Here is a 25,770-nt window from a genome sequence, read left to right as displayed (position 1 = left end):
TATTTCCTTGGAATGTGCTGGAAAATTTGTAATGCCACTCACATCAGTAAACGTTTCTGAAATTAATGGAATAGACATTATTATAGATCGAGAAATTTTAAAGTTTATAATATGGGGGCATGCTTATATCTGTGATGTAACCGCCGCCATGATGAAGTGGCCAGATCGTCTTCACGAAGAGGTGGTTGTTAGGGGTCGGTGGTTCTTTCTCCTGGCCGCGTAATTTCAAAAGACGTTAAAAGATGGCGCTGATCACCCCCTCGACCACCGGAGCTCGAATCACTATTTGGACAATAATTTGAACGAAATCGGTGAAGACATAACGATTTTAGAAAATTCTACCGCTATACTATTATATAGAATACACCGATTTCGTTCAAATTTGAAGCAAGTGTTAACCATAGCATAGAAAAACAAGATATCATTACAAAAGTCTAGATTTTAATTTTTTAAATTTATTGTCCTAACAGTGATACGAACCCCTGTCCTCTCGACGACGACTATTTTAATTTTCTTCTATTGTCTGCCAAACAAATATCCGTTAATTTGCATATTCGCTAATCAGTACGAAACCCACGATGGATTAAGGGAGTTTCAGTATACTGGGGTGTTGTGTATTTTCAACGTAAAGCTGTATTTTACAGGTATACAGTAATACGAGGTGGGTTAAACATCCCAGCCGGATCCAGCCTGGCCGTGTTTGAGAACCAGGTTTACTGGTCTGACATCACCAAGATGGGGCTGCTTCACACCAGCAAGTCTAACGGGGAGAAGACTATTAAACAGATTTACAAGGAGGTTGGTGTCAAGCCTACCTGCGTCAAGATCTTCCACCAATCCGTGCAGCCGATCCAGAAACGTGGTGAGTGTTGTACCTGTCTCCGAGTCCACACGTTAATTAATCCAACACTGCTGCTTCGGCAGTGATGGGATCAGGCACAAAACCTCTTAAGGAAGTGGACAGATCTACTCGTCGAATGCTATATATTTTGGAAAAACTGTTTTCCAACAACTAATTTCATTCTTCTTATATGGATCAGATGAAGTAAGTGTTATTTCAAGACAAGGAAAATATCACCATGTAGCTGCTTTTAATTTATCAATGAAGGAAACAATGAAGGAAAATATTTGTTTGTTGACAAATCTGATAACTCAATTGAGCATTTTCTTGTTTAGCAGAACTAAATGTTTTTCAATTACGTCCTTTAGATGTGGGTGGATCCCATGGCAATAATTAGTGTGATAGCGCTCAATTACCTATTTCAAATGAGCTGTAAGAAGATATACACGGATCAGTTTCTAATGTTCTCTCGCCAGCCAACCCTTGCGCATCTGGACCTTGCAGCCACATCTGCGTCGTCACCCACACCACCGACAACGCCGACCTCGGTTACCGATGCATGTGTAATGCAGGCTTTACGTTGGAGAAGAACCGGGTCAACTGCACAAGTGAGATAATATACACACGATGCATTCATGTGTGGATATCTGTATATGTCTCAGATTCTTATCGAATTGTCAGTAATATCCATATGCAGCGAGTGTTAATAGAGCATACAGAGAATCTCACCAGAGTGTCTTTTGATATCAAATATATCACCATGAGTTGTTATAGTAACAAATATCCGAGGCTTGCGGAGGATATTTTTACTTTTATAAACGAGTGTTGATATATTTGGTATCAAAAGACACGAGGGTGAGATTCTATTTATCATCAAAAATCACTCTTCATTAGTTTTCAATGAAAAATGTACATCTCTGAACACAGTACTGCCATTAGATTTGCAGTGAAGCTATGTCATAGCATTGTGACGTCATCAAGTTCATGACGTCATAGCATTGTCAGGGCATTGTGCAAAATCTACTGTCTGATCTCACACAAGCGATATCTGATAAATTAAAATGTCGGGTAGCCATGTAGGAGTAAGTGAGTGGGTTTTACAATATTCCGCTTTTCACAATATTCCGGGAACATTCGGGGTTCAGACCATTATAACCATGTAGCGAACGAACCCGCTATTTGTAACTTATGTGTCACAAAGATTCTTGGTTCCAGTGCAACTGAAACGTATACATTTGTTTTGTGCAACCATATTCCCTTCTTTCCCAGAGGTGACCCAGTTTATTCTGTTCGCCTCCATGCAATCGGTACGTGGAATCCCCCTTGAAGAACCCACATCTTACGCCACGGACAACATTCCACAAATCACTGGCCACCGTCGAGGTCGAATGGGCATGAACTACGTGGCTGTCGACTATGACGCCGAGAATGAAACTGTGTACTTCTCCGACGTTCGTAACAGGGTCATATACCAGGCACAGGTCGGCCAGGCAGGCAAGTATTTATCTAACGTGTCATTTTTTATTGGATCGCAGGTCCATCTCTTCATCTAAGTATTCTTCAAGTGATGAAGGAGTAAGCATATGCTCCCAAACACTGAGTTCCTCATACCACAGAACATCTTGGCAACGTCTATAAATTATCTACTTTATGCGTATAACTTCCAATTAAATGAAGGAACATACCCCTTTGGACAGCTTGCAGCAACATTTTGAGTGGGGCAATATTCAAATATCATTTGTAGTATGTGCACACACTTTAGTAGGTACGCAATGTCTGGTAACTTTGGCCATGCGTTAAATAATGGGAGTGAATCGAAGCCCAGTAATATCACAGCGGGTGGGCTTCACGCAATCGTCGTGACGAGCGAACGCTTTAACCACTAGGCTACCCAACCGCCCCAGCGTTAAATAAAGTGTCACGATACGGATATATGTATGATTGTCCTCGACACAGTTCAATCTCAACACAAAGTTGTTTAAACTTTTTACAGAGGCCACCCCGCTCGTGGTCAACCATATACGTTCTGTGGAGGGGATGTCCATTGACTGGATCGCCAAGAATCTCTACTACACCGACTACGCCCGTAGCTCCATCTCCGTCGTCAGACTGCGCAACCCCGGCGACCGCAGGGACATCATCGAGGGCCTCGGCAACCCCCGTTCTGTTGTCGTTCATCCATTAAAGGGGTACGGTTATTGTTATCTTTTTCTCAGTGTTCTTCCTTCTAGATCCATGCCATTGCTCCTTAGCGACTTTGTTTGTCGTAAGAGACGACTAACGTGGTCGAGAGGTCAGACTCGCTGACTGGGTTGATGCATGTCATCTCATCCCAGTTGCGTAGATCGATACTCATGACGTTAACTGTCTGGTTCAGAGTCAATTGTCTCATATAGCTGGAACGTTGGAAAGTTGCAGATGCAACCGAGTTTAAAACCTGTGGGTACTGAGAAAAACCAAGAACTCCACTTGACAAACGCGTATAGTTGGGTCTCGTGCTTGAGAATATTTCGCTGATAAGTATTGCCCTACGGCTTCACAACATAGCTTCCTGTGGGTACCAATGTATTGCAAATTAACCAAGAACTCCACTGTGGACTTAATGGAATAACTATGTTCTTAAAACGTTTTCATCGTGGAATTGCACCAAAGCTGTCCTAAGAATTTATGTGGATTGGTATTGGTTTGCACAAACTAATACAGTTAGGTTGTATATCAAACAGGTTACATGGTTCGTATAGAACCATGATCACAAACCGATTTGCTCTTAATAATGATCTCTAATTAACAATTAATATGATTGCTATTTATCATCTTTATTATCTGCTGTCTTTATTGGCTCTAGGTGGCTGTTTTTCACGGACTGGTTACGGAACTCAATGCAGACACCCTACATTGCTAGGGCCTACAGTGACGGCAGCAACGTCACCAAGATTCGAGAACATGAGCTTGGCTGGCCCAACGGCCTCTGTATAGACTTCGCCGCCAACAGGCTGTACTGGGTGGACGCCTTCTTTGACAGGTATCAGTCGATTACACCAACGTGTTTAATTAATTTCGTACATTTTCTATTAAATGTCTTTTTCCTTAATTGCATTTCTTGCCACCGTGTAGAACATTTTGTATGGTTGATACAAGAATGAATATGTATACGTCTCTAGTATCTTGTGTATATACGCTCCATGCTTTTGTTCGATACATAAACTTAATGTTTCTGTATCGTTTGTGCTGTTCCTGTTTTCCTAACCAAATGCATATACAGATCACGATTTCAACTTGTTGACTCCCGCTCTGTTTTGCCTAGAATTCAGCACTCCGACTTCTCTGGCAAAGATCTTCAGACACTTACTGGGCACTCGATCACTCACCCATTCGGAATAGCCATATATAAAGGTTGGTATTTCTGACACAGTACCTCTGGATAACCAAAGCTGGACAGAAATAAACGAAAATACATTATGAATATTATATTATCGAATCTGTCGAGTAATGTAACCTTTTTGGGGCACGCGCCATATGATTTAACATCTATGGGACACGTGTCGATAACACCATTGAAAGCGTAAGAGTACATGTGTGTGCATATTTAGCTCGTGCTTGAACGCTTGGACTAATATAAAAGATAATACCTTCAGGAAACCTAATGAGTATCATTTTTATTAACTAGATATGAAAACGTATAATTACTTTTATTTGTTTTGTTTTTTTAGAATTGTTCATAACAGGGAACTATAAGAAAGGTCGAAAGAGCATTCAATTTCGATGATGCTAGGGTTTGGACGTATGTAGCTACAAAGCCAGAAACAATAGTTCTCAGATTTAGTTATTGCCTTTATTGAGTGTCGCCCTAGGCTTCATATGGCGGCTACTTTAAACCCTTATTTACTCGACCTTATATTGCCAGATTACATATACTACACCGACTGGCGCCTGGAAGCTATTGTCAGGATCAACAAACGTGGGGGCCAGGAAACCAAGATCCGCTCCGGGGTGGGTAAACTGATGGGCATCCGAGTGTACGACCACGACCTCCAACCAGCCTCCAGTAAGTTCTGATAGTCCGTTTGCCAATGCTCTATGGCCTTCAGTATAGCATATGGATGTGTAACATACAGTTTGGTGTTGCCCAACGCACCTGCCAAATGCCATCATATATGTGACTCATAATAGTTATTTCTTACTGATTCATCAGCAATTTTGCAGATATAAAGTCACTTCATTAGTTTGTTAGTTGTTATGTGGAGTTTAACGTGCGTTTGATATGAGTTAGGGTCTGGGAAATGTTCGTTTCTAAACAGGAAGAAGAGCTAATGTGTTCACAGATTCACATTTTTGTTGGGACATTGAACTCTTTTCGGCGTGTGGACGACCCTGTTGCCACTTTTAGGTCCATGGTTATAACCTTTAAAAGATGGGTATTCTTGTCTGTCACATTGAGATGTCTGAAAATTGGCAATTACCTGTTTGTTGTTTAACGCCTCACTCAGCAATATCCCAGCTAAATGGCGGCGTTCTATAAATAATCTAGTCTGTACCTGACAATCCAGTGACTGACACCATGAGCATCGATCTACGCAACTGAGATACGATGACATGTGTCAACCAAGTCAGCGAGTCTGGCCACTCGTTAGTCGCCTCTTACAACAAGCATGGGTTACCGAAGACAAATTCTAACCCGGATCTTCACGGGTATGGCGTTAACTGAACTCATCTACCCTGTCCCGTGGTTGTTTCAGGTCAGAACCCATGCATCAGAAGGAACGGAGACTGCTCCCACTTCTGTTTCCCTGTGCCTTTATCGGGAGGTCTTGTGAGGGTGGGGCGCCACTGCGACTGTCCATATGGAATGAAGCTTAGTGCCAACCAGCGCACCTGCTCCATCAACCCAGACGAGCCAAACCCCACCAGCTGCCAACCGGGGTTGTTCCAGTGCGCCAACGGCCGCTGTATCCCCCGGGGATACAAATGTGACGGGGACAACGACTGTCTGGATAACTCGGATGAACAAGACTGCCCAGTTGGTATGTGCACTCACTTCGTCATTTTAGGGTCATAATGCCAATATTATAATGACCCTTAAAGACCTAGTTTGGGAAACTAATCGTTGATCGTAGTGTCATATTTTGGTACAGACCTATAAATAGTTGTAGCGTTACGCTTGTTTGTTAAATACTTTAATGGCGGTGGGGAAGCCGAATAAAGCTTCAGTTCGTCCTGCTGAAAACACTGGTTCGATTCCCCACATGGGTAATGTGTAAAGACCGTTCCTGGTATCCCCTGTCGCGATATTGCTGGAATATTGCAAAACGTGGCGTAAAATCATACTCGCTGTTAAAAACTTTATACCTGATTTATGTTGACCTGTCCACCCATAGAAGGCTCTTGTTGAAAAGAAATACCGAGTAAAACGTGAAGTCAAAGTGATCCACCTTTGCATCTGTGCCTATATATCAGAGACCACCTGCCCCTCCAACCGTTTCCGTTGTGACAACGGCCGCTGCATCAGCCGAGTGTGGGCCTGCGACGGCGACAACGACTGCGGTGATATGTCTGACGAAATGAATTGTCGTAAGTACAGTTGGTACAGTTGGTAACATTGTTATTTAATGACAGACTGATCACAGCGAAGACATGGTTTCACCGGTGAAAACTGTCCGAAGCCCATTTTTTGGTGTTAGCTCGTCGTGATAAGGTATTGATATTGCTGAAATAGCAAAACTCACTCACTCACTCACTCACATTAAGCTGCCGGAATAGTTGCTCTAACTTGTTTTTGTTTGACGCCGCACTCAGCAATAATCCAGCTATAAGGTAGCAATCTCTAAATAATGGAATCTGGACCAGACAATCCAGTGATAAACATCATGAGCATCGATCTTCGCAATTGGGATACGATGACATGTGTCGACCATTCTAACCCGGATCTTAGCGGGTATGGCTATATCAGAACTGACACATTTACTCACCCACCCACTCACTCGCTCACAACATTAACCACATTGGGTGCTTCAGCGGATGTGTCTCAATAAAGAAAGTAATCCGTGCAAGCGCAACTAGTTCTTAGACACCGCGGGACAGGTACATATGTGTCGTGTTATGTTAGTAGGCAAATTCCTGATGGTGAAAGTCAGTGCATTAGTGACTGATCACTTCCTGTTGTACTGCCAACAAGACCTGATACGCCGGTGTTCTCCGCTGCTTCTTCACCTTGCTCTACATGTAACCCTTTACCTAACTCTCGTGTTATTGCAGCGGACAAAACTTGCAACCCCCTGGAGTTCCACTGTAACAACTCGCTGTGTATCTCAAGCCGGCTTGTGTGCGACACCGACAACGACTGTGGGGACGGCTCAGACGAGGGAAATTTTTGTGGTTGGTAAATCATCATTAAGATGTTTTTAACTGTGCAACTGGATCACTCTTCAATGCTTGACATGAATACACCAATTACAGTGGTAATGTAAACTGAAATAATACCAATGCGTGGGTCGACTCGTAAAGTATGATCTCGCACCATCACAGCATATACTTTGGTAATGAGTCACCAATGGTACACAGGAACGTGGACTGAGAAAACGATGTTGATTACTGAGAGATATTATCTATAGGCTACGGATATAACATGGAGTTATATTCAAGATTTCATTTTCACTCAGCATGACGTTTGCTCTTTGCCCGCTGGCTAGTTAAAGCCAATTATTCCTGTCTATAGTTTGTGAAGAATCCCACAGCAAAGTGACATGATATCAAGCGTTGTCGTTGTCGTAAATAATTGGCGGCGGTAGGGTAGCCTAGCGGTGAAAGCGTCTTCTCGTCACGCCGATGCCCCGGGTTCGATTCCCACATGTCTGTGGGTTACAATGTGTGAAGCTCATTTCCGGTGTACCGCGCCGTGATATTGCTGGTATATTGCTAAAAGCGGTGTAAAAATATAATTAGTATTCACTGAGTCACCGTAAATAAGTGGATATGAATATGAGGTCATCCATTCATCGTGACGCCGTTTTTCCATGCGTCACTGAGGTAATGTTTCTGTTGATGACAAGAAATGTTTTACATGTTCTCATTCAGGTATATTCAACTTTAATTCACTCACTACAAATGATTCACTATTCCTCATAAGTATTAATGATTTCTTGCTCTCTGTTTTGGGGTCGTTGTAAGAGATGGTTTTATTTGTTACTGACCCTTCATCTTGAACCATCTGACAGGTACACATACCTGCCCCGTTGGATACTTCAAGTGTAATGACAAACGGTGCATCCCGGAGTCGCGTGTCTGCAATGGTGGCAACGACTGCTTCGACGGCAGCGACGAAGTTGGCTGCCCTCCCCTCAACTGCACGGGGTCAAGGTGGACGTGCAAGACGATCCGCCAGTGTGTCCTCAGGAAATACCGATGTGACGGTGTGGCGGACTGTCAGGACGAGAGTGATGAACACGACTGTCGTAAGTCACCTGCATTGTCACGCAACGAGGGACCCGAGAATATATAAAATAAATAATAACCCTGAAATATTGATGAAAGCGGCGTTTTACTGCAAACATGAAACACGGTGAAAAAGAAAGTAATATCCTAGACTCTTGAGCCATTAAAACGGATGTTGTTGGTGCAAAAATATATCCAACATGTTTTTGGTTGTATTAACAGTCTGCTGAACGCCCAATACGAAAATCACAGTGAAATAATATTCATCAAAGTAATTTCAGTGGTCTTTGTGTAACATTTTACCACAGAGAACGACGTCATGATGGAAGTACCAAGACCCGGATGTAAAAGTAAGACCGCAATATGGAACAATGTGACGTCAGTTTAGGTTCATACTCTTGTCGTCTTAATTACGTGATGATAGTATATGTAGATTTGATGTTACGTTATTGAATGTGTCGACATGTGCACGATATGTGTATCACTGTCCCCAGCCACACGACCACCAGAAGGATGTCACTCTGACGAGCTTAAGTGTGGAGTGGGCGGCTGTATCCCCAACAAATGGAAGTGTGATGGACAGGAGGACTGCGAGGATGGCACAGACGAACCCGACTCGTGTCGTATGTACCATTTTAACTATCTTTGCAAATAATTGGTAAAGGTGTCATTCATATAATCGTGACAGTTGGTTTGATTACACTGAAAACGTCACCAAACACCATTCACTTCAAGACAACTCAAAATGAATATTTTCAAATTGTAACAGTTCGTGTCTTGGTTGATGACTAATATCTTGAATACATGTCCACAAGATACTGTATTCGGTATTGTTATTAGGGTGATATCAAATTGTAAGAAAACTAACAGTGGGCACTCACTATATTTTTGTATTATTTTCCGATATTTATTGTTGTTATTGATCGTTTAGGAAGTTTCTTGTAGTCCTACATGGAGTGGTTCAGTTTTTATCAAAACGTAACTCACTGTATTGGACTCGAACAACATCTGAGGTGAGACTGAAATAGATTACCAGTGTGTTTTTATACACCAAAGCAATCTCCAATCTTGTCGCAAGAAGAGTTTATATTTTATCTATATTACTAGCAACACCAACCTGTTTCGCCAACCGGTTCCGCTGTAACAACGGACGGTGTATCTTCAAGGGCTGGGTCTGTGACGGCGACGACGACTGCGGTGACAACTCAGATGAAGATCAAGACATGACATGTCGTAAGTGACCCCAGCGTTTGATAGTTCCTGGAACTCCGTGGTCTCTACCATGTTAGTTTAGGATTGCGGACATAATCGTGATGCAATGTTGTCTCTGGGAGAAACTGACGTTGGACTCAGTAATATACAGCTAAGTTGCAACACGACAAATATTAACAATTTCAGTCATCAGATGTCTAAGATATTCATCTGCTCAAGTGTTTAATCAATTTGCATTTGAAAATTCTGTTAGTGCTGTCTTTGCCCCAGTGCAGATCATAACTTTTTATTTGATTTCGCTAAGATATTTAAATTTGATATCAAAGATATGATTAATATCAAATGATAGGAATCGCTATTTTAATCACTCAATATATAATGTATCACAGGGAATTCATTCGACTCTTTCAGCTCCACCCCCTTTCTCGTGCCCGGGTCAGTGGGAGTGTCCAGGGAATGTCCGCAAGTGTATCAATGTGTCCCAAGTGTGTGATAAACGTGAGGACTGCCCTGGTGGACACGATGAGAGCCCTGTCTGTAGTGAGTACATACACTGGTCGCAGAATATATCAGAGCCCTGTCTGTAATGATTACATACCAATGCGCTGTACGCAGAGTATATCAGTCTGTATAGATAGTACTTCTGTCGAATCTATGTCCGTAGTATAGTATAAAACAGTGCAGTGTCTGTATATATAATATGAGTACTTCTTACTTGGAAGCCAATAGCCATTGAAGTCAGTACATACCCAACCTCCAGCAAGAATACGCTAACACAATGTGACACAAAGTGAAAAAGTGAGACTGAATGATTGGAGGTCGAATTTCTGAAGGTTTTCATGATATTTTTCTATTAAACTTGACAAGTAAAAAAAAAAAAAAGGATATTTTTCTAGTGATCGTGTGTTTACAAAGGATGCCACATCGGGGCAGAATATGCTCAATTTTACGCGAACACCTGGTATCATTACTTTGTGCGAGTGATTAAAAAACGTGCCCTTGAATTAGAAGGAATCACATAATGAACACTGCTTTAGGCAGCGTTTTGTTATCATTATGGGGGCGGTGGGTAGCCTAATGGTTAAAGCGTCCGCTCGACATGCTGAAGACCCAGGTTCGATTCCCCACATGGGTGCAATGTGTGCAAGCCCATTTCTGGTGTCCCCCGCCGTGATATTGCTGGAATATTGCTAAAAGCGGCGTAAAACCATACTCACTCACTCACTCTTATCATTATGGAAATGCTTTTCTGTCACTTTTTATTTGTAAAAAATGACTTACTTTGACACCAAATTTACAGCGGTAATGTATTGGTGTCGTTGGCTATGTTTACAGATTCTGATAGCTGTCGCTTCAAGAACGGCGGATGTAGTCACCGGTGTATCCAGACGCCCCGGGGGGCGGAGTGCAGGTGCCTCAGCGGTCAGCAGCTTAATGGAACCAAAACCTGTATAGGTAAGCACCATCTGAGTGGTAATAGGTATTTGTCAACATTTGTCAACAGTGTTTTGTAAACAGCCACTGTTCAGTCACTGTGCAATGTACATGCAGGTGCGTGCTCCCGTTCATGTAGGTTTCACCAGCGAGGATGTGTATTCACATGAAGTAAGTAATGTCTGAACTGGCTGGGTTACAGTTCTGTATGGAATATATGTGTTTGTAAAGGTAGCGTAAATGTAATGAACATACACCAATGTAATAATGCTGTAACCGAGTTGTAATTAACACCTGTGAAATAGAGATGTTATACTGCGTTGCATGCACATGTGGTGATAGGTCCCCATGTGTAATGTATACATCTATTAGTTTCAAGCAATGTTCGATTGTAGTGTAGGTAAGCTGGAACCACAATGTGTTAAGCAATGTATAGGCCATGTTCATGTAAACTATACTACAACTGTCGGTGTTAGAATAATCACACATGCGTCATGTTAATCTTGTTTATAACGTTTCCGTTCTACAAACATGTTCATTCAGTGATAGAGCTGTGTATAATAAGGCAGCTTCATGTAAATGCTATCATATGAGTAAATAAGTAGGCAGTACTCCGGCAATCAAGCCAAAATTCTTTTTCACCCATTATACCTATGTTCTGAATCGAACCGGGCCTTGATGTGACAGGCGAACGCTGTATCCACCAGGCTAACCCACCACCACTCACAGTTATGTGATACCGTGTATTGTTCCAGACAAGGACGAGTGTGCCGTACCGGGAGCATGTAGTCAGCAGTGCACGAACACCAAGGGATCGTTCAAGTGCTCTTGCGGACCCTACTACGACCTGATGCCCGACAGAGTCCACTGCCAGGCCAACCGAAGTAAGCATCAGCTGTGCAGCGTTTGTTAGAGAAGGCAAATGTACCTTCATCGCCATTAACATAAACACAGCGTTGCGATCCTTCAGTAGAAGATGTACGCGAAATACTCAGTCACGATATTCTCAGAAAGAAGATTCCACCGTAATGGTTAGACCTGCGACGTATTCCTGGAATAGTAGCCATGAGTGTCATTAGCGCGGTTAGGCTTATACAGCTTAGCTTTTGACTTGCGTTGTATTCTTAGAGTGGTGAGATCTATTACGGATCCCTGGAAGACCAGCTCTGGGACACCGTGAAGATCCGGGTTAGAATTGGTATTCAGCAACACATGCTTGTCGTAAGAGGCGACAAACGGGATCAGGTGGTCAGACTCACTGACTTGGTTGACAAATGTCATCGTATCCCAGTTGCGTATATCGATGTTCATGCTCTTGATCACTGGATTGTCTGGACTCGATTATTGACAGGCCGTCGCCATATAGTAGAATATTGTTGAGTGCGGCGTTAAACAACAAACAAAGACAAAAACAAACAAATAGCATTGCCTCATTGGAACTGATAGAGCTAAGCTGTGTCTCTGGAATGGTAATCCTGGAGTGGTCAGTTTACTCTGTAGCTTATGTTCCGTATCCCCAGATTCCAGCCTCCTCTACATCATGGTAGCGACCCAGAAGACTCTGGTCAGGTCCACGCTCAATGCCAAGTTGTACAGTGACCTCCCGGTGTCTGGACTCAGATCCCTCTCGGGCCTGGACATTGATGTATGGAATGGCTATATCTACTTCTCCGACACTGGACTCAAGAAGATTTTCAGGACCACCTATAATGGAACAAATCTAACTGAGGTACAGTCTAGGAGATAGTTTGTACATGCCATAAAACCCTCACATTTTGTGGAACAATGAAAATTGTTGTACAAGGTAACACATAGACATGTGGCAAATAAGTCCATAACTGTTATAAAGCATTTTGTTTTTGCATAGTTGTTAATACCTTGAATCAGACTTCCCTGAAGGAATCGGGTTAAAATTGGTCCATCTACGCATACATGTCGACTAACGAAATGGCTCAAACTCGCTGATTGGTTGATGTATGTCATCATGTCACGAGTGCGTAGATCGATGCAATGATATCAGTCACTGAATTGTCTGGCCCAGAGTTCAATGTTTACAGATCGCTGTGATATGGCTGGAATAGCGCCGTGTGGTAGTAAACGGCAAAGAAGCAAAGCCATATTACTTCCGTGTTTACGTGACTGAAATATTGCCCAGGCCTTCACTCTTCAAGAAGATGACTAACCATTACAGTGCCTTATCTGTTTCATTATATATCGAGATGTGTTGTGCACGCAGATCGTGACAACGGGTATCGACGTTGTGGAGGACATAGCTGTGGACTGGGTGGCGGGGAACCTGTACTGGACGGACTACAGGATGGAGACGGTGGAGGTGTCCCGGGTGGATGGCACAAACAGGGTCGTGCTCTTCAGCGAGAACATCACCAACCCCCGCGGCATAGAGGTCGACCCCAGAGACGGGTAATAGTTCATCAAATACCTACATCATTTGTTTTAGTAAACGAAGTCAAATATATTGTAACTAATCTCTGTCAGCTATTCAATCGAGAAGAATATTTTAAACACATAGATGCAACTGAAAAACGTCAGAAATAGAAAAACTGCTCCATCCCCTAGTAGTGCTAAATAGATTATTTTAATTTAAATACATGTTCGGAACGACCGGGGCGTCGGGGTAGCCCAGTGGTTAAAGCGTTAGCTCGTCACGCCGAAGACTCGGGTTCGATTATCCACATCGATATAATGTGTAAAGCCCATTTCAGGTGTCCACCCCCACCCCCACTTGCTGTAGAAGATATTGCTGGAATATTGCTAAAAGCGGCGTAAAACTAAACTCACTCACTCAATCACTCGTAACGAGTGCACTAACTTCTGCACTATTTTGAAAGCATGTATTGTAAAGGAGTTGTTTTGCAGAATCCGGCTTCTGTTCTGGGCCGACTGGGGACAAAACCCAAGCATTCAGCGGTCTGGTCTGGACGGCAGCAACCGCGAGGTGATCGTCTCCACCAACATCTACTGGCCCAACGCGCTCTCACTAGATTACCCCAACAAGCAAATCTACTTCGCAGACGCCCGAATGGACTTCATCGACGTGTGTAATTACGACGGTTCAGAAAGGAGGAAAGTGTTCTCCAATGACCACGTAAGGAATATCGGATTGTTCTGTTTTCGATAACACCACACGCTTACCCAGTATCTGTCAACATTAATTCACGAGGGACACATACCGTAATTTCGAGCCACGGGTTGAATAGTCATTGTTCTTTTTCTTTTTCTTTATTATTGTTATAGTCATTGTTCTTGCCTTGCTTGTTTCCTTACCTCTGTTAGCGTCACATGAAATAGCATTTGTCGTCAAGAAACATGGATGACACCATATTCAATATGACGTCACATTGGTAAGGCCCGTCTGTAACAGTGCAAACGGTAGAAGAATTTGAAGGAACTAACCAATCAACATGATGCATATGAGGATCATTAAAAGTAACTGAATGAAATGTCACCTGTATCCTTTTCCAAATAGTTAATACCCTATGATTCTACCTCTGGGGCGGCGGGGGTAGCGTAGTGGTTAAAGCTTTTACTCGTCGCACCAAAGACCCAGGTTCTATTCCCGACATTGGTAGTGTGTAGCCCAATTCTGGTATCACTCGCTTTGATAATGCTGGAATACTGCTAAAAGCGGCGTGAAACTAATACTCACTCAATCACTTGTTCACCCATTGGCTCTGTGATTGTAGTTTCTACGACATCCCCACGCCCTCACCATCCTTGAAGACTGGATCTTCTGGACAGATCGAGCAGCCAGTCGCGTCTCACGCTGCAACAAGTTCGACTGTTCCAACAGAACCGTGGAAGCCGCCAGCCTCAACCGACCTCTAGGCATCGTGTCGTATCATCAGTCTCGCCAGCCCAAGCTCGTTGGCTTCCCACCGGCTGTGAAAGCAGGTGATAACAACATATGATCAAAATATAAACAATGTTTTTGATAAATTCTCCAAAATATGGTTTCTTCTATTCCCAGTATTTGATCCAGAATGACCATTGTTAACCACTGAAACTCAATGTGCAATATATACATATATTTGATCTTTCAGCAATGTATACTCACATAAAGCTACACATATACTCAAATTTGTATTGATGGGAACAATAAAAAAACAACATACAATCATTGGAGGAAAGTTTCATAATCATTAATCAGAAGAATAAATACACAAGTATTCGCCTTGAGCAGATTCATTGCTGCTCGACAGGTTGACTACCCAGCGTGTATCAAGCCCTCCACTATTATAAAGACATCTTATCGCTGTTCTTGTATGGTATATATCCTATGACTTCCCCTTCAGCGACCCATTTCGTAACAATTCCTGAAAAACGCCCTTTGTTAACTTAAATGTTGTGCCAGTTTGGAGAATATGCTGGCGATTAGGTGCCATAATCTGAGTGTGTGGATTGGAATCCCGGATGAGACTCGACTCCCAAAAGTACTAGGATCTGTATTCTACGGATAAAGTGTAATCTCAAGTATAACATGTTTACACTTCTTGCTCCAGTAACCAACCCGTGTGCCAACCATCCCTGCAGCCACCTGTGTCTCCTGTCCCCCAACCCCAACCCTGGGTACACCTGCACCTGCCCTGTCGATATGAAGCTGGACGCATCCAATACCAACTGTGTGGAAGGTATTGAACTTTGACTGTAGTGATCGTGTAATTGTGGTCCATGGTAACACGCGCGGTACCATTTTAAACACAAATTAATGCATCACTTCGGAATGTGGAATATGGCAATATATAGGTGAATCAACGTAGTTTAGTGCAAATAAGAATTAATGTATCGTTTACTTTACAACCAGCTTTGCACAGTGAATTATCGCGCCCTAGAACAACAGGGCCATCCGTGGTCCCGCTTCATCTAGAAGCGTATCCAGATGAAGGTGTTTTAGAGATAAAACTGAATTGTTGAACTGGAAATACGATCCATTGATGAATTCTGTTACTTGCAGGTCAAGACCTTGTGCCTTGTGAAACGTCTAAAGTCCGTTTGATTTCAATTAAGAACGATGAATTGCTCACAACACAAAATCTAATAATTGCAACAAAACCAAATTTTGCACAGTCACATGAAATCGACAGACCAACTCTGATGATTTGTCTCATAATTTTGGACACCCGAATAAAAAAGTTGTTTAACACACGATCGTTATCTTGTTGTCACTTTTCGCCATTTTTTACGAGGGGGGACCACTTGCTGGTAGAACAGCCAGGTGTGCGAGTTGCATGTGTGAAATTTCAATTTCACAACACACGCTTGTAGATTACCTGGCTATTTTACCAGAAAGTGGTTTTGTTGCAGTTATTAGATTTTGTGTTAGTGAGCAATTCATCTGTTTTAAATGAAATCAAACGGAGTGTTTATTGTGTAATGAAAATTCATTTAAGGGCTAGAGTGTTGTGCATGATAAAAGGTAAACTATGTAAACTGTAGGAATAATGCTTGATCGGAGACAGTTTACCCAAGTTAATTCTCCCTTCACAAACAATGTACAAAGTCATACTCTTGTCCTATTGCAGCCCATGAGAATGTTCTTCTGTACATGACCAACACCCAGCTCGCAGGAATAAACCTTGCAGAGAAAGAGGACGCGGCATTTGTACCCATCAGTGCCATTGCTAGCGGCCTGGACTTCGACTACGACAGCGAAGACAAATTTATCTACTATGTTCAGTCAAAGGTGGTAAGTAAAAGAACGTTTTTCAGTTAAATTTGTCTATTTTTCAGTGCCTACCTCCTACACCTGGCATTTTATATGTAGACACCAGTGTGTTAAATGTGATTGACTTGGGAAATTTACAAAATGCCTAAATATATAAGTCAAAGCTACAGATAACGTTTTGGATCATTGAGTTATGTACTCGCTTGTGTTCATCTCCATTGGGTATCCTAATTTTCCTATGATTAACTCAATAAATTGTACCAACCTTACTCAAGCTCAATTGGGTATTTTGCCATTTTCCATAAATTGTAAAAATATGATAATGTTTAAATATTGGTTTATGTGTTTGCTATTTATATTTGATCTGTAATCTGAGAAACGACAGGGAAGACTGCAAGTTGCCAAATTCATGTGTTGAAATAGAACCTCTCAATATACCTCAGTTATTTTATCTATCCACCGGTACACAAGTTAAGATTTGACATTTTTGTGTCTACGCATGTAAGATCAAATGTATTTCAAAAACTTCAAGCGTACTTTTACGCAATAGACTTACAAGGAACTGAGTTTTCACTTAAATATTTGCGTAATTTACGCAGATACGCAGCTTATCTGTACCTCTGTAAAGTGTTCTAAAACATACACTTCGGTTCATTTAATTGACGGATTGACTAAATATTTTTAAGAATTTCGAAGGGGATTAAACATCACAAAGAACTAATTATATTGGATTGGAGGCAAAAATGAATGATAAATGTACGTTAACTTAGTTTCCTTATTATCACCTCATGTTCAGATGATGATACTTGATGGTGGTGATGATAATGACGAAATTCAACTTCAAAATATTTTGATTATTCGTGATAATAATTATATATGTGTTGGTCGTTTTGTAAATTGTCTAAGGGGAAAATTTCAGTGATTTTTAACACAGTAACTCTAACCATACATGTACAATCATGTGTTGTGTATGGAGGCAACGTTAATTGGTATGTCGTTACAGGACATGTGTGCGTCTCACCTGGTGATATATACAGTGAACACATCCTGCCTATACATTTAGTACTTATTGAAACTTATGTCACTGGCATTGTGGTATGCACAAGCCTCAATGGCAATAGTTCGACAAAATATTGAATCTTATTTCTAATTTCAGGGTAGTATTAATCGTATCGGCCTTAACGGTATGAACGAGTCGACGTTTGTCCCAGCTGCTGTGGAGGGCTACCCCAACGCCATAGCGGTCGACTGGATCTCCCGCAACCTGTACTGGGCTAACATGGCGGCCGGATACATCGAGGTGATGAAGATTGACGGCGACAAGCACTTCCGGAAGATCATCCTCAGCAATACCGGCAAGGCCACAGACTGTGCCAGACCCTTCTCTCTGGCCGCGGATCCTATACAGGGGTGAGTTTCACAAGCCGATCTCGTTGCGTTCTTGGAGAAACCTTCATCGATATTTTCTACAAAATAGTATCAGTAGCTGGTGACTCATTAAAACCAGATCTTGTACCTTCCTGTGTGAAGATCCTATGACACGATATGAGGCCACTTTTTGTGAACTTTCTAACCAGTCAATCAGCGTCGATGCTGCTACATTCCGCAATTCCTGACTATACAATGTCTGTCCATGCAAAGGCCAAGATGTTAAAATGTCGCTTTTATTCCAGCAAGCTGTACTGGTCAGATCAAGGCACTGACGGGATACAGATGAAGATTGCAGTGATGAACATGGACGGCTCTAACCCCACCATCCTCGTCAACAGTGGTCTCCGGAAGCCAGAGTACCTGGCCCTAGATGTTAAGAATGACATGCTGTACTGGTCGGATCCTTTCTACCAGAGGGTAAGCAGCTCCATCATAACACTTCCCTACTAGGTCCATCAGTTGGCCAGCTTGGTCCCTTTGTTTCCTTCTGAACAAACCCCTATATGTAAATTTGACAATATACTTGGAATCCTCACAAGAAGGTTACCAAAAGGTCTCAAAGGTTTCACACATATTTTATCGTTGGTATTCCTGTATGAAATCCTTAGTTGACAATGCTTTGTGCATTTTGATGTATGCACAGATATTCAATCTTCCCTCAGTGTTTAAAGATTACATTAATATGCAATGGAAATATGCACTTGTGAAAAGTTATAAAATAGCACTCAACAAAAGTCAGTTGTACAATACACATGTGTATTAGTTTATATTCTCGGTGTTAATGTTTCCCTGCAACAGAAGGAATGTTGTAACTCTAATTGCTATGACAGGGGTAAGCCTATCGTCCACGATGCCGCAGTGTAGAGTTAGGTCACTTTGGCGTGCCAGAAACCTCATTGTGTATTCAAGTTTAGCTCACCGCATGTGTATATTTCTACGTTTGTCAGCACGATGGAAGTGGTCGTAATTTTTCACGCGGTAATCGACTAAGATCTGCATTACTTCGGGCTTTCCTCCCACATTAGTGAGTGAGTGAGTTTGGCTTTACGCCGCTTTTAGCAATATTCCAGGAATATCACGGCGGAGAACACCAGAAATGGGCTTCACACATTGTACCCATGTAGGGATTTGAACCTGGGTCTTCGGCGTGACGAGCGGACGCTTTAACCATTAGGCTACCCCACCGCCCCCTCCTCCCACATTAACACCACACGACGTGATATGGAATATTGTTAAAAGATGACTCACTCAATGGTTTCATTCAATAATTTTCCATTTTAATATGAAATATTCATGGCCTAAATAATAATCATCTCCTTTGTCCATTGATATTCTTCAATTCCGTTCTGTATGTGCCCAGTTAACTTTCGTAACGTAGGTAATGTTCAAAGGCTACAGAAGTATTGTTGACTGTTTAGATAAGCCGCCACTCGCTGAGGAGCGGATCTCGGTCCCAAGCAGTGGAGAACCTGGGCCATCCAAGCGGCCTTGCAGTGTATAACAACATCCTCTACTTCGCCGACACCGCCTACGAGAGGATCTACTCCGCCCCATCTGTCCGACCTCAACAACCCTCAGGCCCTCCGCAACAACCTGGAGTCTCTTGGAGCAGTACGGGTTTACCATGACAGGCATAGTAAAGGTTTTGTTCTCAGTCAACATCTTATTCTTTACGTTGATATATCGGTTTCTTCTCCAGCGGAAATGAGATTACAGAACATGTACCAGAATAGAACGGGATATTTTATTCTCTAAAAACAACACCCACGGTGGTACATGAGAATATAATGATATACATTTTAACATAAATATGCAATCAAGATGGCGAATATAGAATAGTTACATAAATTATTATTATCACAATTCGTTTACAAATTCAGTGCATTTGACAAGGCATTTAGAAATTTAGCGGGGTTTTATTAAACCGCTTAAAATTCATATATCTTGAGCGGCTGGGTAGCGGCGCTATTTTAACATTCGTTTTTCATGCCAAGGGCCAAGGTTCGAATCCCCACATGGGTGCAATATCTGAAACCCATTTCAAGTGGTCAAACTACTTTTTTTTGTTAGAATGTTACTTCAAGCGGCATAAAAGACCAACTCTTTCTCGGATTGACCAGATCGATATTGAGAATGCCTTAACATCTCTAGCCATCTTTTGTTGAGGGAGTTGCCATGTTGTTGGTGCCTTCGTACATCACGCACAAGGGACAGGTTGTTTTTCTTACATAGGTGTAAATGACAGGTGGTATGACTCATGGTGATGGCATCGATCAACAGAATCTTCTCCTCACTCAGACATTGTTTTACCAGGTGGTCACACAGGTTGTAAGACCAACTACGGCAACTGTGAGCAGCTTTGTCTCCCCAGCGGGCCAGCAGGACAGGCAGTATGTCAGTGCTCAACCGGCTTCATCAGGCAGGACAATGGATCCTGCACCAGTAAGTACCACTTAAACTTTTCCGAGACATTACTGGTCATATTTCCCGAGTGTAGAATTACGATTCATAACACCGCCTGTGACGTCATGAAATATGGCCTTTCTTCTCATTTGTCACGTGTTGTTCCCGTTGTTACAATGAACGCTACAATACATTTGTACACATCTCCACATCTCTTTATGTTGTGCAGGTGTAGAGTCCTTCGTCGTTGTGTCCCAGTATAGCAGGATACGAGGATTTGGTCTGACGGGAGGCGACCACGGCGAGACCATGATGCCTATAGCCGGATCAGGTGAGCCGATGTCTGACTAAAGTCGCAAATTTAATAAATTACGTGTGTGGAACACTAAGCCATCATCAGAATAATTTACACAAAGCACCGTTTGAGATATAACGACTACAGGCGGTGTTGATGCCCACCGAATGTCATCTATTATTCAACACAAGTTTCCGTTTATCCTCTGTTGCAGGCCGTGCAGCAAGTCAGATTGATGTGTACATGGCAGGTAAGTACATCTACTGGGCAGACGCAGCACCACCTGGCAAGACCAGCTCCAAACGAGGTGGTGTCAGGCGGATGAAACCAGACGGAACTGGAATGGAGGACGTCATCAATTCCGGAATTGGCACTGGAGGAATCCATGGTGTTTCGGTGGACTGGATTGCCCGTAAGTCAAAGTCAGAATCTCAATGATCATATTGGTGTGACGATCAAATGTTAAGATTTGGTCCTACTGGGTAGCAGTAGAATGTTAAATAACTTCATTTTGTCTTGTAGAGAACATATACTTCACGAACGCTTTTGCTGTTGAAACCTTCATCGAAGTATCTCGACTTAACGGTTCCCACCGACGAGTCATCGTCAAATCTCAGCATGGATCTCCCAGAGCTATTGCTGTGAACCCCATCAAGAGGTACACTTTTAGAAATATTCTTAGTTTTTATGGTACATAGGTATACAGTGTAATATGAATATTTTTTATGTTCCAATACAATCCTTGAGTTTTTAAGTAATCTTTATCTTATATGTCCACCGGTAAGACTATGTCAAGCAAACTGTAACATCTTAAGCCAAGATTGTCCAGGGTCCCGTTTCACAAAGCGATCAGTATGTAAGTTAAAATATATTATACAGACGTACCACAATCTCTGCGTTAAAATTGCCTCGTGAAACTGTCCCTTGGTAATAAATTTAAAGTCAACGAAAATAAGATCGGTCAGTTGCCGTGTGTGGCCTGAATGAATCGGTATCCTTGCAATGTTTCTGATCGAGATCGTTGCTTTAATTGTCAGCAACAAGGCTTTAGGGGCCAGCCTCGTTTATTCAAACAGCTGAAGTGTATTTGACTGGGATTAATGTAGTGTTCACTCACTGCACCTCCATCCATCAGGTATCTATACTGGGCAGACTATGGCCAGCAACCTAAGATAGAACGCTCTAGACTGGACGGCAGCAACAGAACCGCCATCGTGACCAACGGCATCAGCTTCCCCCGCGACCTAGCCATCGACTACAAGACTCACAATCTGTACTGGGTAGACTCCATGATAGACGCCATACAGGTACCGTGGTGCTGTTGACTGATACTAAAACTTTAAAATCCCTGGGGTCAGTGTCCTCCTACATTGTCATGGGGTACATTTTTTTTTTTAAAATGGGTTTTCTTCGTGTATTTTTAACGCCAGCAGATGTTGAAAACAGAAAACCCTTGATCCATACGCCACAGTATTACATGTAGTGCAAATGCATTGCTACATTGAAAATACTTTGTAAAAAGCATGTACATCCGTGTTAGCCTTGTCTAAGAATTATGTTTGTTATTGTTTGGGATTACTTTAACAACGTGTAATGTATAACATATATTAATTCTGCCGAGTGGAACTGATAAGTAATCCACCGCTTTCTTGTAGAGTGTTTCCTTCAGCGGAGGAAATAGACGAACTGTACGTCTGAATCTCCCCAACCCATATGGCCTGGCCTTGTACGGAAACTATATCTACTGGGTGGACAAAAACCTAAAAGAGGTAAATATACACCTAGCGATCCATACTTTAAGATAAAGATGTCTTAAAAGATACACTATCGGATTATCGGAATTTGATCTACAACAAAGACAACAGATAAGTGACTAAATGTTTTCGGGCAATTTTGATACACACATGATAAAGCAATGAAAGATGGTTTGTGTTTCCATTACCACCGTCTGCTTTGTTAGTCCAGCACATCACCAACAGAAACGACTGCATTTTGTTAAACCCTTCAATGGCAATAAAAATAACAATTCCATGTTTACATCACCATCCACATTTATTTCACGTTGAAATAGCATTAATGCAATATTTCCCCGGTTGAAGCTGTACAGAATATCCAAAACCAGCGACCAGTCGCAGAAGCCGGAAGTCATCAAGTCCAGTTTGCTGAATGTACGAGATGTCGCCATATTTGACAAATCTAGCCAGCCAGGTGGAACCAGTCCGTGTACTAACAACAATGGCGGCTGTCAACAGCTGTGTTTCTCCATGCCAGGGGAGACCACTCCCGTATGTTCCTGCTCAGCCGGGCAGCTTGCTGCAGATGGGAGGACATGTGAAGGTGTGTGAGATGGTTACAATGATGTATAATATCAATTCACAAAGTGTGGCGATGACGCCATAAGTTCTCAGAAATGCATTGTTGTATTCTCGAGGATGTCATGATCATGTACCTTCTCTGACATTCAGCATTCTCTGTTGAAGAACACAAGTACGCTGACATGCACTGTTGTATTCTGGAGGATGTCATGATCATGTACCTTCTCTGACATTCAGCATTCTCTGTTGAAGAACGCAAGTTCGCTGACATGCACTGTTGTATTCTGGAGGATGTCATGATCATATGCCATGCCTTCTCTGACATTCAACATGTTCTGTTGCTGAATGTTATTTCTCTCAAATGCATCATGGTATATTGACGATTTCATATGGTTTCTTCTGTCCAGCTTTGACCGAGTTCCTCATCCTGGCTGCGGAGACTGAGATCCGCGGCTTGTCCCTGAACCCCGATGACGGCACCCTCCCCATCCCCACCATCACCGGGCTGAAGGGGGCGGTGGCTGTCGACTTCGACGTCAATGACAACTACATCTACTTCAGCCAGGTCGGGGAGAAGAAGATCAGCAGAGTGATGAAAGGAGAGACTGTTGTGGAGGATCTTGTAGCCAAGTCCAACTTATCGGGTATGTATGCATGGCCAATCTGGAAGCCTAGCGCTTGAAACATTTGTTGCACATGTAGGAGAACTCAGTCTTCAAGAGCTTGGTGTACTATGTTTATTGTTGCACTGTGTTTACCTCAATGATTAACAACATAAATGTGTAGATTTTTTCTTTCACAATTATTTCAACAGATTCAGATAGAGTGAATACGGTATAAAGGAAGCCTGAGAGTCCATTAAATACAACAGGGCCTGAGTCGGTACAATATTACTGTGTATGCACCTTGAACGCAGATACAACAATGTAACTAGGCTGCCAGGCAAACGTATTTACTTTAAGATTGAATTTGCTTAAACATTTATAAACTTTATCACAAGGTACTTGGCTTAAAGAGTAGCAGGAACACTGAAAACGTAAGGTTATAAACAAATGTGTGATACACCATATTCGAATACATCATCATCGGGTAACATCATCATCGCTCTGTTTCATTTTAAGCAAGCTCTGTATGCAGGGGAACAGGATCTAAAAGAGGATTAATCTGAATAATGTTCATAACAAGCAGTTGTGTCAAGGTTGTATTCGGTTACACAGCAGATGATTAACTTACAGAGTTTGGGCCTACAAATGACATCACCTCTGTTGAGGGAATAGCATTTGACTGGGTGTCCAAGAAGATCTACTGGGCAGATCTGTTCAAGAGTAAGATCTACAGCATGAACCTCGACCACAGCAACAAGGTGGCGCTAGCATCTGTCAGCAGCCCTCGGGCTCTAGCCATCGATCCCTGCCGCGGGTACGTCAGTAGCTTTAGTAGTCTTTGAACTAAGGGGTTAGTGGAGTTGGGAAGTCTAGTGGCTAAAGTGGAAATCGCCACACCACAGGCCAGGATTCTATGATATATTTCTGTCGTCTCCCGCAAGGATATACTTTTAAAAATTATAATGTTCAACCCAAATCACCCACTGTATACTAGAGTCATATATGTATACTAGCTGTTGAAAGCATTAGATCTTCTGTAGTCTTTACGTTGTTGAGGAACCACTTTTAGATTGAAGTGAGGAGTGTGTATGTATTTGAGGGTCTCAACACTGATGTGTGTCTGTTTCAGATACCTGTACTGGTCGGACTGGGGTCGGAGCCCAAAGATCGAGCGTGCAACGATGGCAGGGAACCAGCGTACCTCCATCGTCACCACGGATCTTGGCTGGCCCAACGGCCTCGCCATAGACTACGAGCAGCAGATGATATACTGGGCAGATGCCATGAAGTACGTGGCGGGCTGCTCACACAGTGATGTATAGTCAAACACCCTTGTGTCGAACTTACGGTTGCGTAGAAGTAAACGCTTAGTCCCTTTTTTAGTCAAAATTATGCGGTTGTGTCAAACTTCCAATAACTTGAAGTGTTTATGTATGTCCCTTTAAGTTCGACACAACGGTGTTTGACTGTATATGAATATAATTCTTAACGAATTAAGATGGTATATGTTTATCTGTTTTAAGACATTATGATATTGCATATAATTTTACAGCTATTATTCCCTTTACACCAAACGGAATTTGTTTCTGAGGACAGTCAAGACCGGGTAACTATTCTTTTGCACTGACGTTCTATGTTTTACCCTTTTGTTTCAAATGTTCAATTCTCTGTATTGCATCTTCCTTTCTTCCAAACTAGAGACAGGATTGAAAGAGCCAATACTGATGGAAATTATCGTGAAGTCGTGATAGAGACCACAGTGCATCCATTCTCGATGAGCATATTTCGGGATCACATCTACTGGACAGATTGGACCTTGCGTAAGTGAAAAAACCTGTTGCTGCAGTGTGTCGTCAGGACCGACTGCTGGATCAGCCAGATTCAAACCGCTGTTGGCAGCAGGAAATGTCCATGCCTTATTGGTCACCCAACGTTCAGGGGAAATGCATACATGTAACGAGTCACCTTAATATAGAACTTTGTATGAAAGGCAATCGAGGCCGGAGATATCTATACTGTATGGCGGTTGGGTAGCCCAGTGGTTAAAAAAAGCGTTCACTCGTCACGCAGAAGGCCCGGGTTCGATTTCCCACGTAACATCCAACGCATTCACTCACTTTGTA

At 42.4% G+C, this 25,770-nt stretch overlaps 1 protein-coding gene across 1 annotated transcript in view; it reads left to right on the top strand.

Annotated features, from left to right (window-relative positions):
• LOC124253309 (low-density lipoprotein receptor-related protein 2-like) overlaps positions 1–25,770 on the top strand; it is a 63,613-nt gene that overhangs the window by 3,050 nt on the left and 34,793 nt on the right. Inside the window, 37 exon segments of the mRNA XM_046687057.1 lie at positions 645–862; positions 1,318–1,449; positions 2,111–2,335; positions 2,835–3,030; positions 3,687–3,863; positions 4,146–4,234; positions 4,746–4,886; positions 5,578–5,862; positions 6,296–6,409; positions 7,094–7,213; positions 8,053–8,289; positions 8,764–8,892; positions 9,377–9,502; positions 9,893–10,021; positions 10,817–10,936; positions 11,671–11,799; positions 12,436–12,644; positions 13,152–13,336; positions 13,793–14,021; positions 14,620–14,827; positions 15,436–15,564; positions 16,456–16,619; positions 17,755–18,008; positions 18,272–18,446; positions 19,448–19,657; positions 19,659–19,671; positions 20,343–20,471; positions 20,662–20,763; positions 20,942–21,139; positions 21,250–21,385; positions 21,863–22,034; positions 22,383–22,496; positions 22,827–23,064; positions 23,450–23,686; positions 24,278–24,461; positions 24,777–24,935; positions 25,346–25,467. Of these exon segments, the coding sequence (XP_046543013.1) occupies positions 645–862; positions 1,318–1,449; positions 2,111–2,335; positions 2,835–3,030; positions 3,687–3,863; positions 4,146–4,234; positions 4,746–4,886; positions 5,578–5,862; positions 6,296–6,409; positions 7,094–7,213; positions 8,053–8,289; positions 8,764–8,892; positions 9,377–9,502; positions 9,893–10,021; positions 10,817–10,936; positions 11,671–11,799; positions 12,436–12,644; positions 13,152–13,336; positions 13,793–14,021; positions 14,620–14,827; positions 15,436–15,564; positions 16,456–16,619; positions 17,755–18,008; positions 18,272–18,446; positions 19,448–19,657; positions 19,659–19,671; positions 20,343–20,471; positions 20,662–20,763; positions 20,942–21,139; positions 21,250–21,385; positions 21,863–22,034; positions 22,383–22,496; positions 22,827–23,064; positions 23,450–23,686; positions 24,278–24,461; positions 24,777–24,935; positions 25,346–25,467 (6,134 nt within the window).

The sequence above is a fragment of the Haliotis rubra genome, unplaced genomic scaffold, assembly GCF_003918875.1.
Source record: "Haliotis rubra isolate DU_JTF1 unplaced genomic scaffold, ASM391887v1 Scf539, whole genome shotgun sequence".
Lineage (NCBI taxonomy): Eukaryota > Metazoa > Mollusca > Gastropoda > Lepetellida > Haliotidae > Haliotis > Haliotis rubra.
This window is presented reverse-complemented; position numbering and strand designations above follow the sequence as displayed.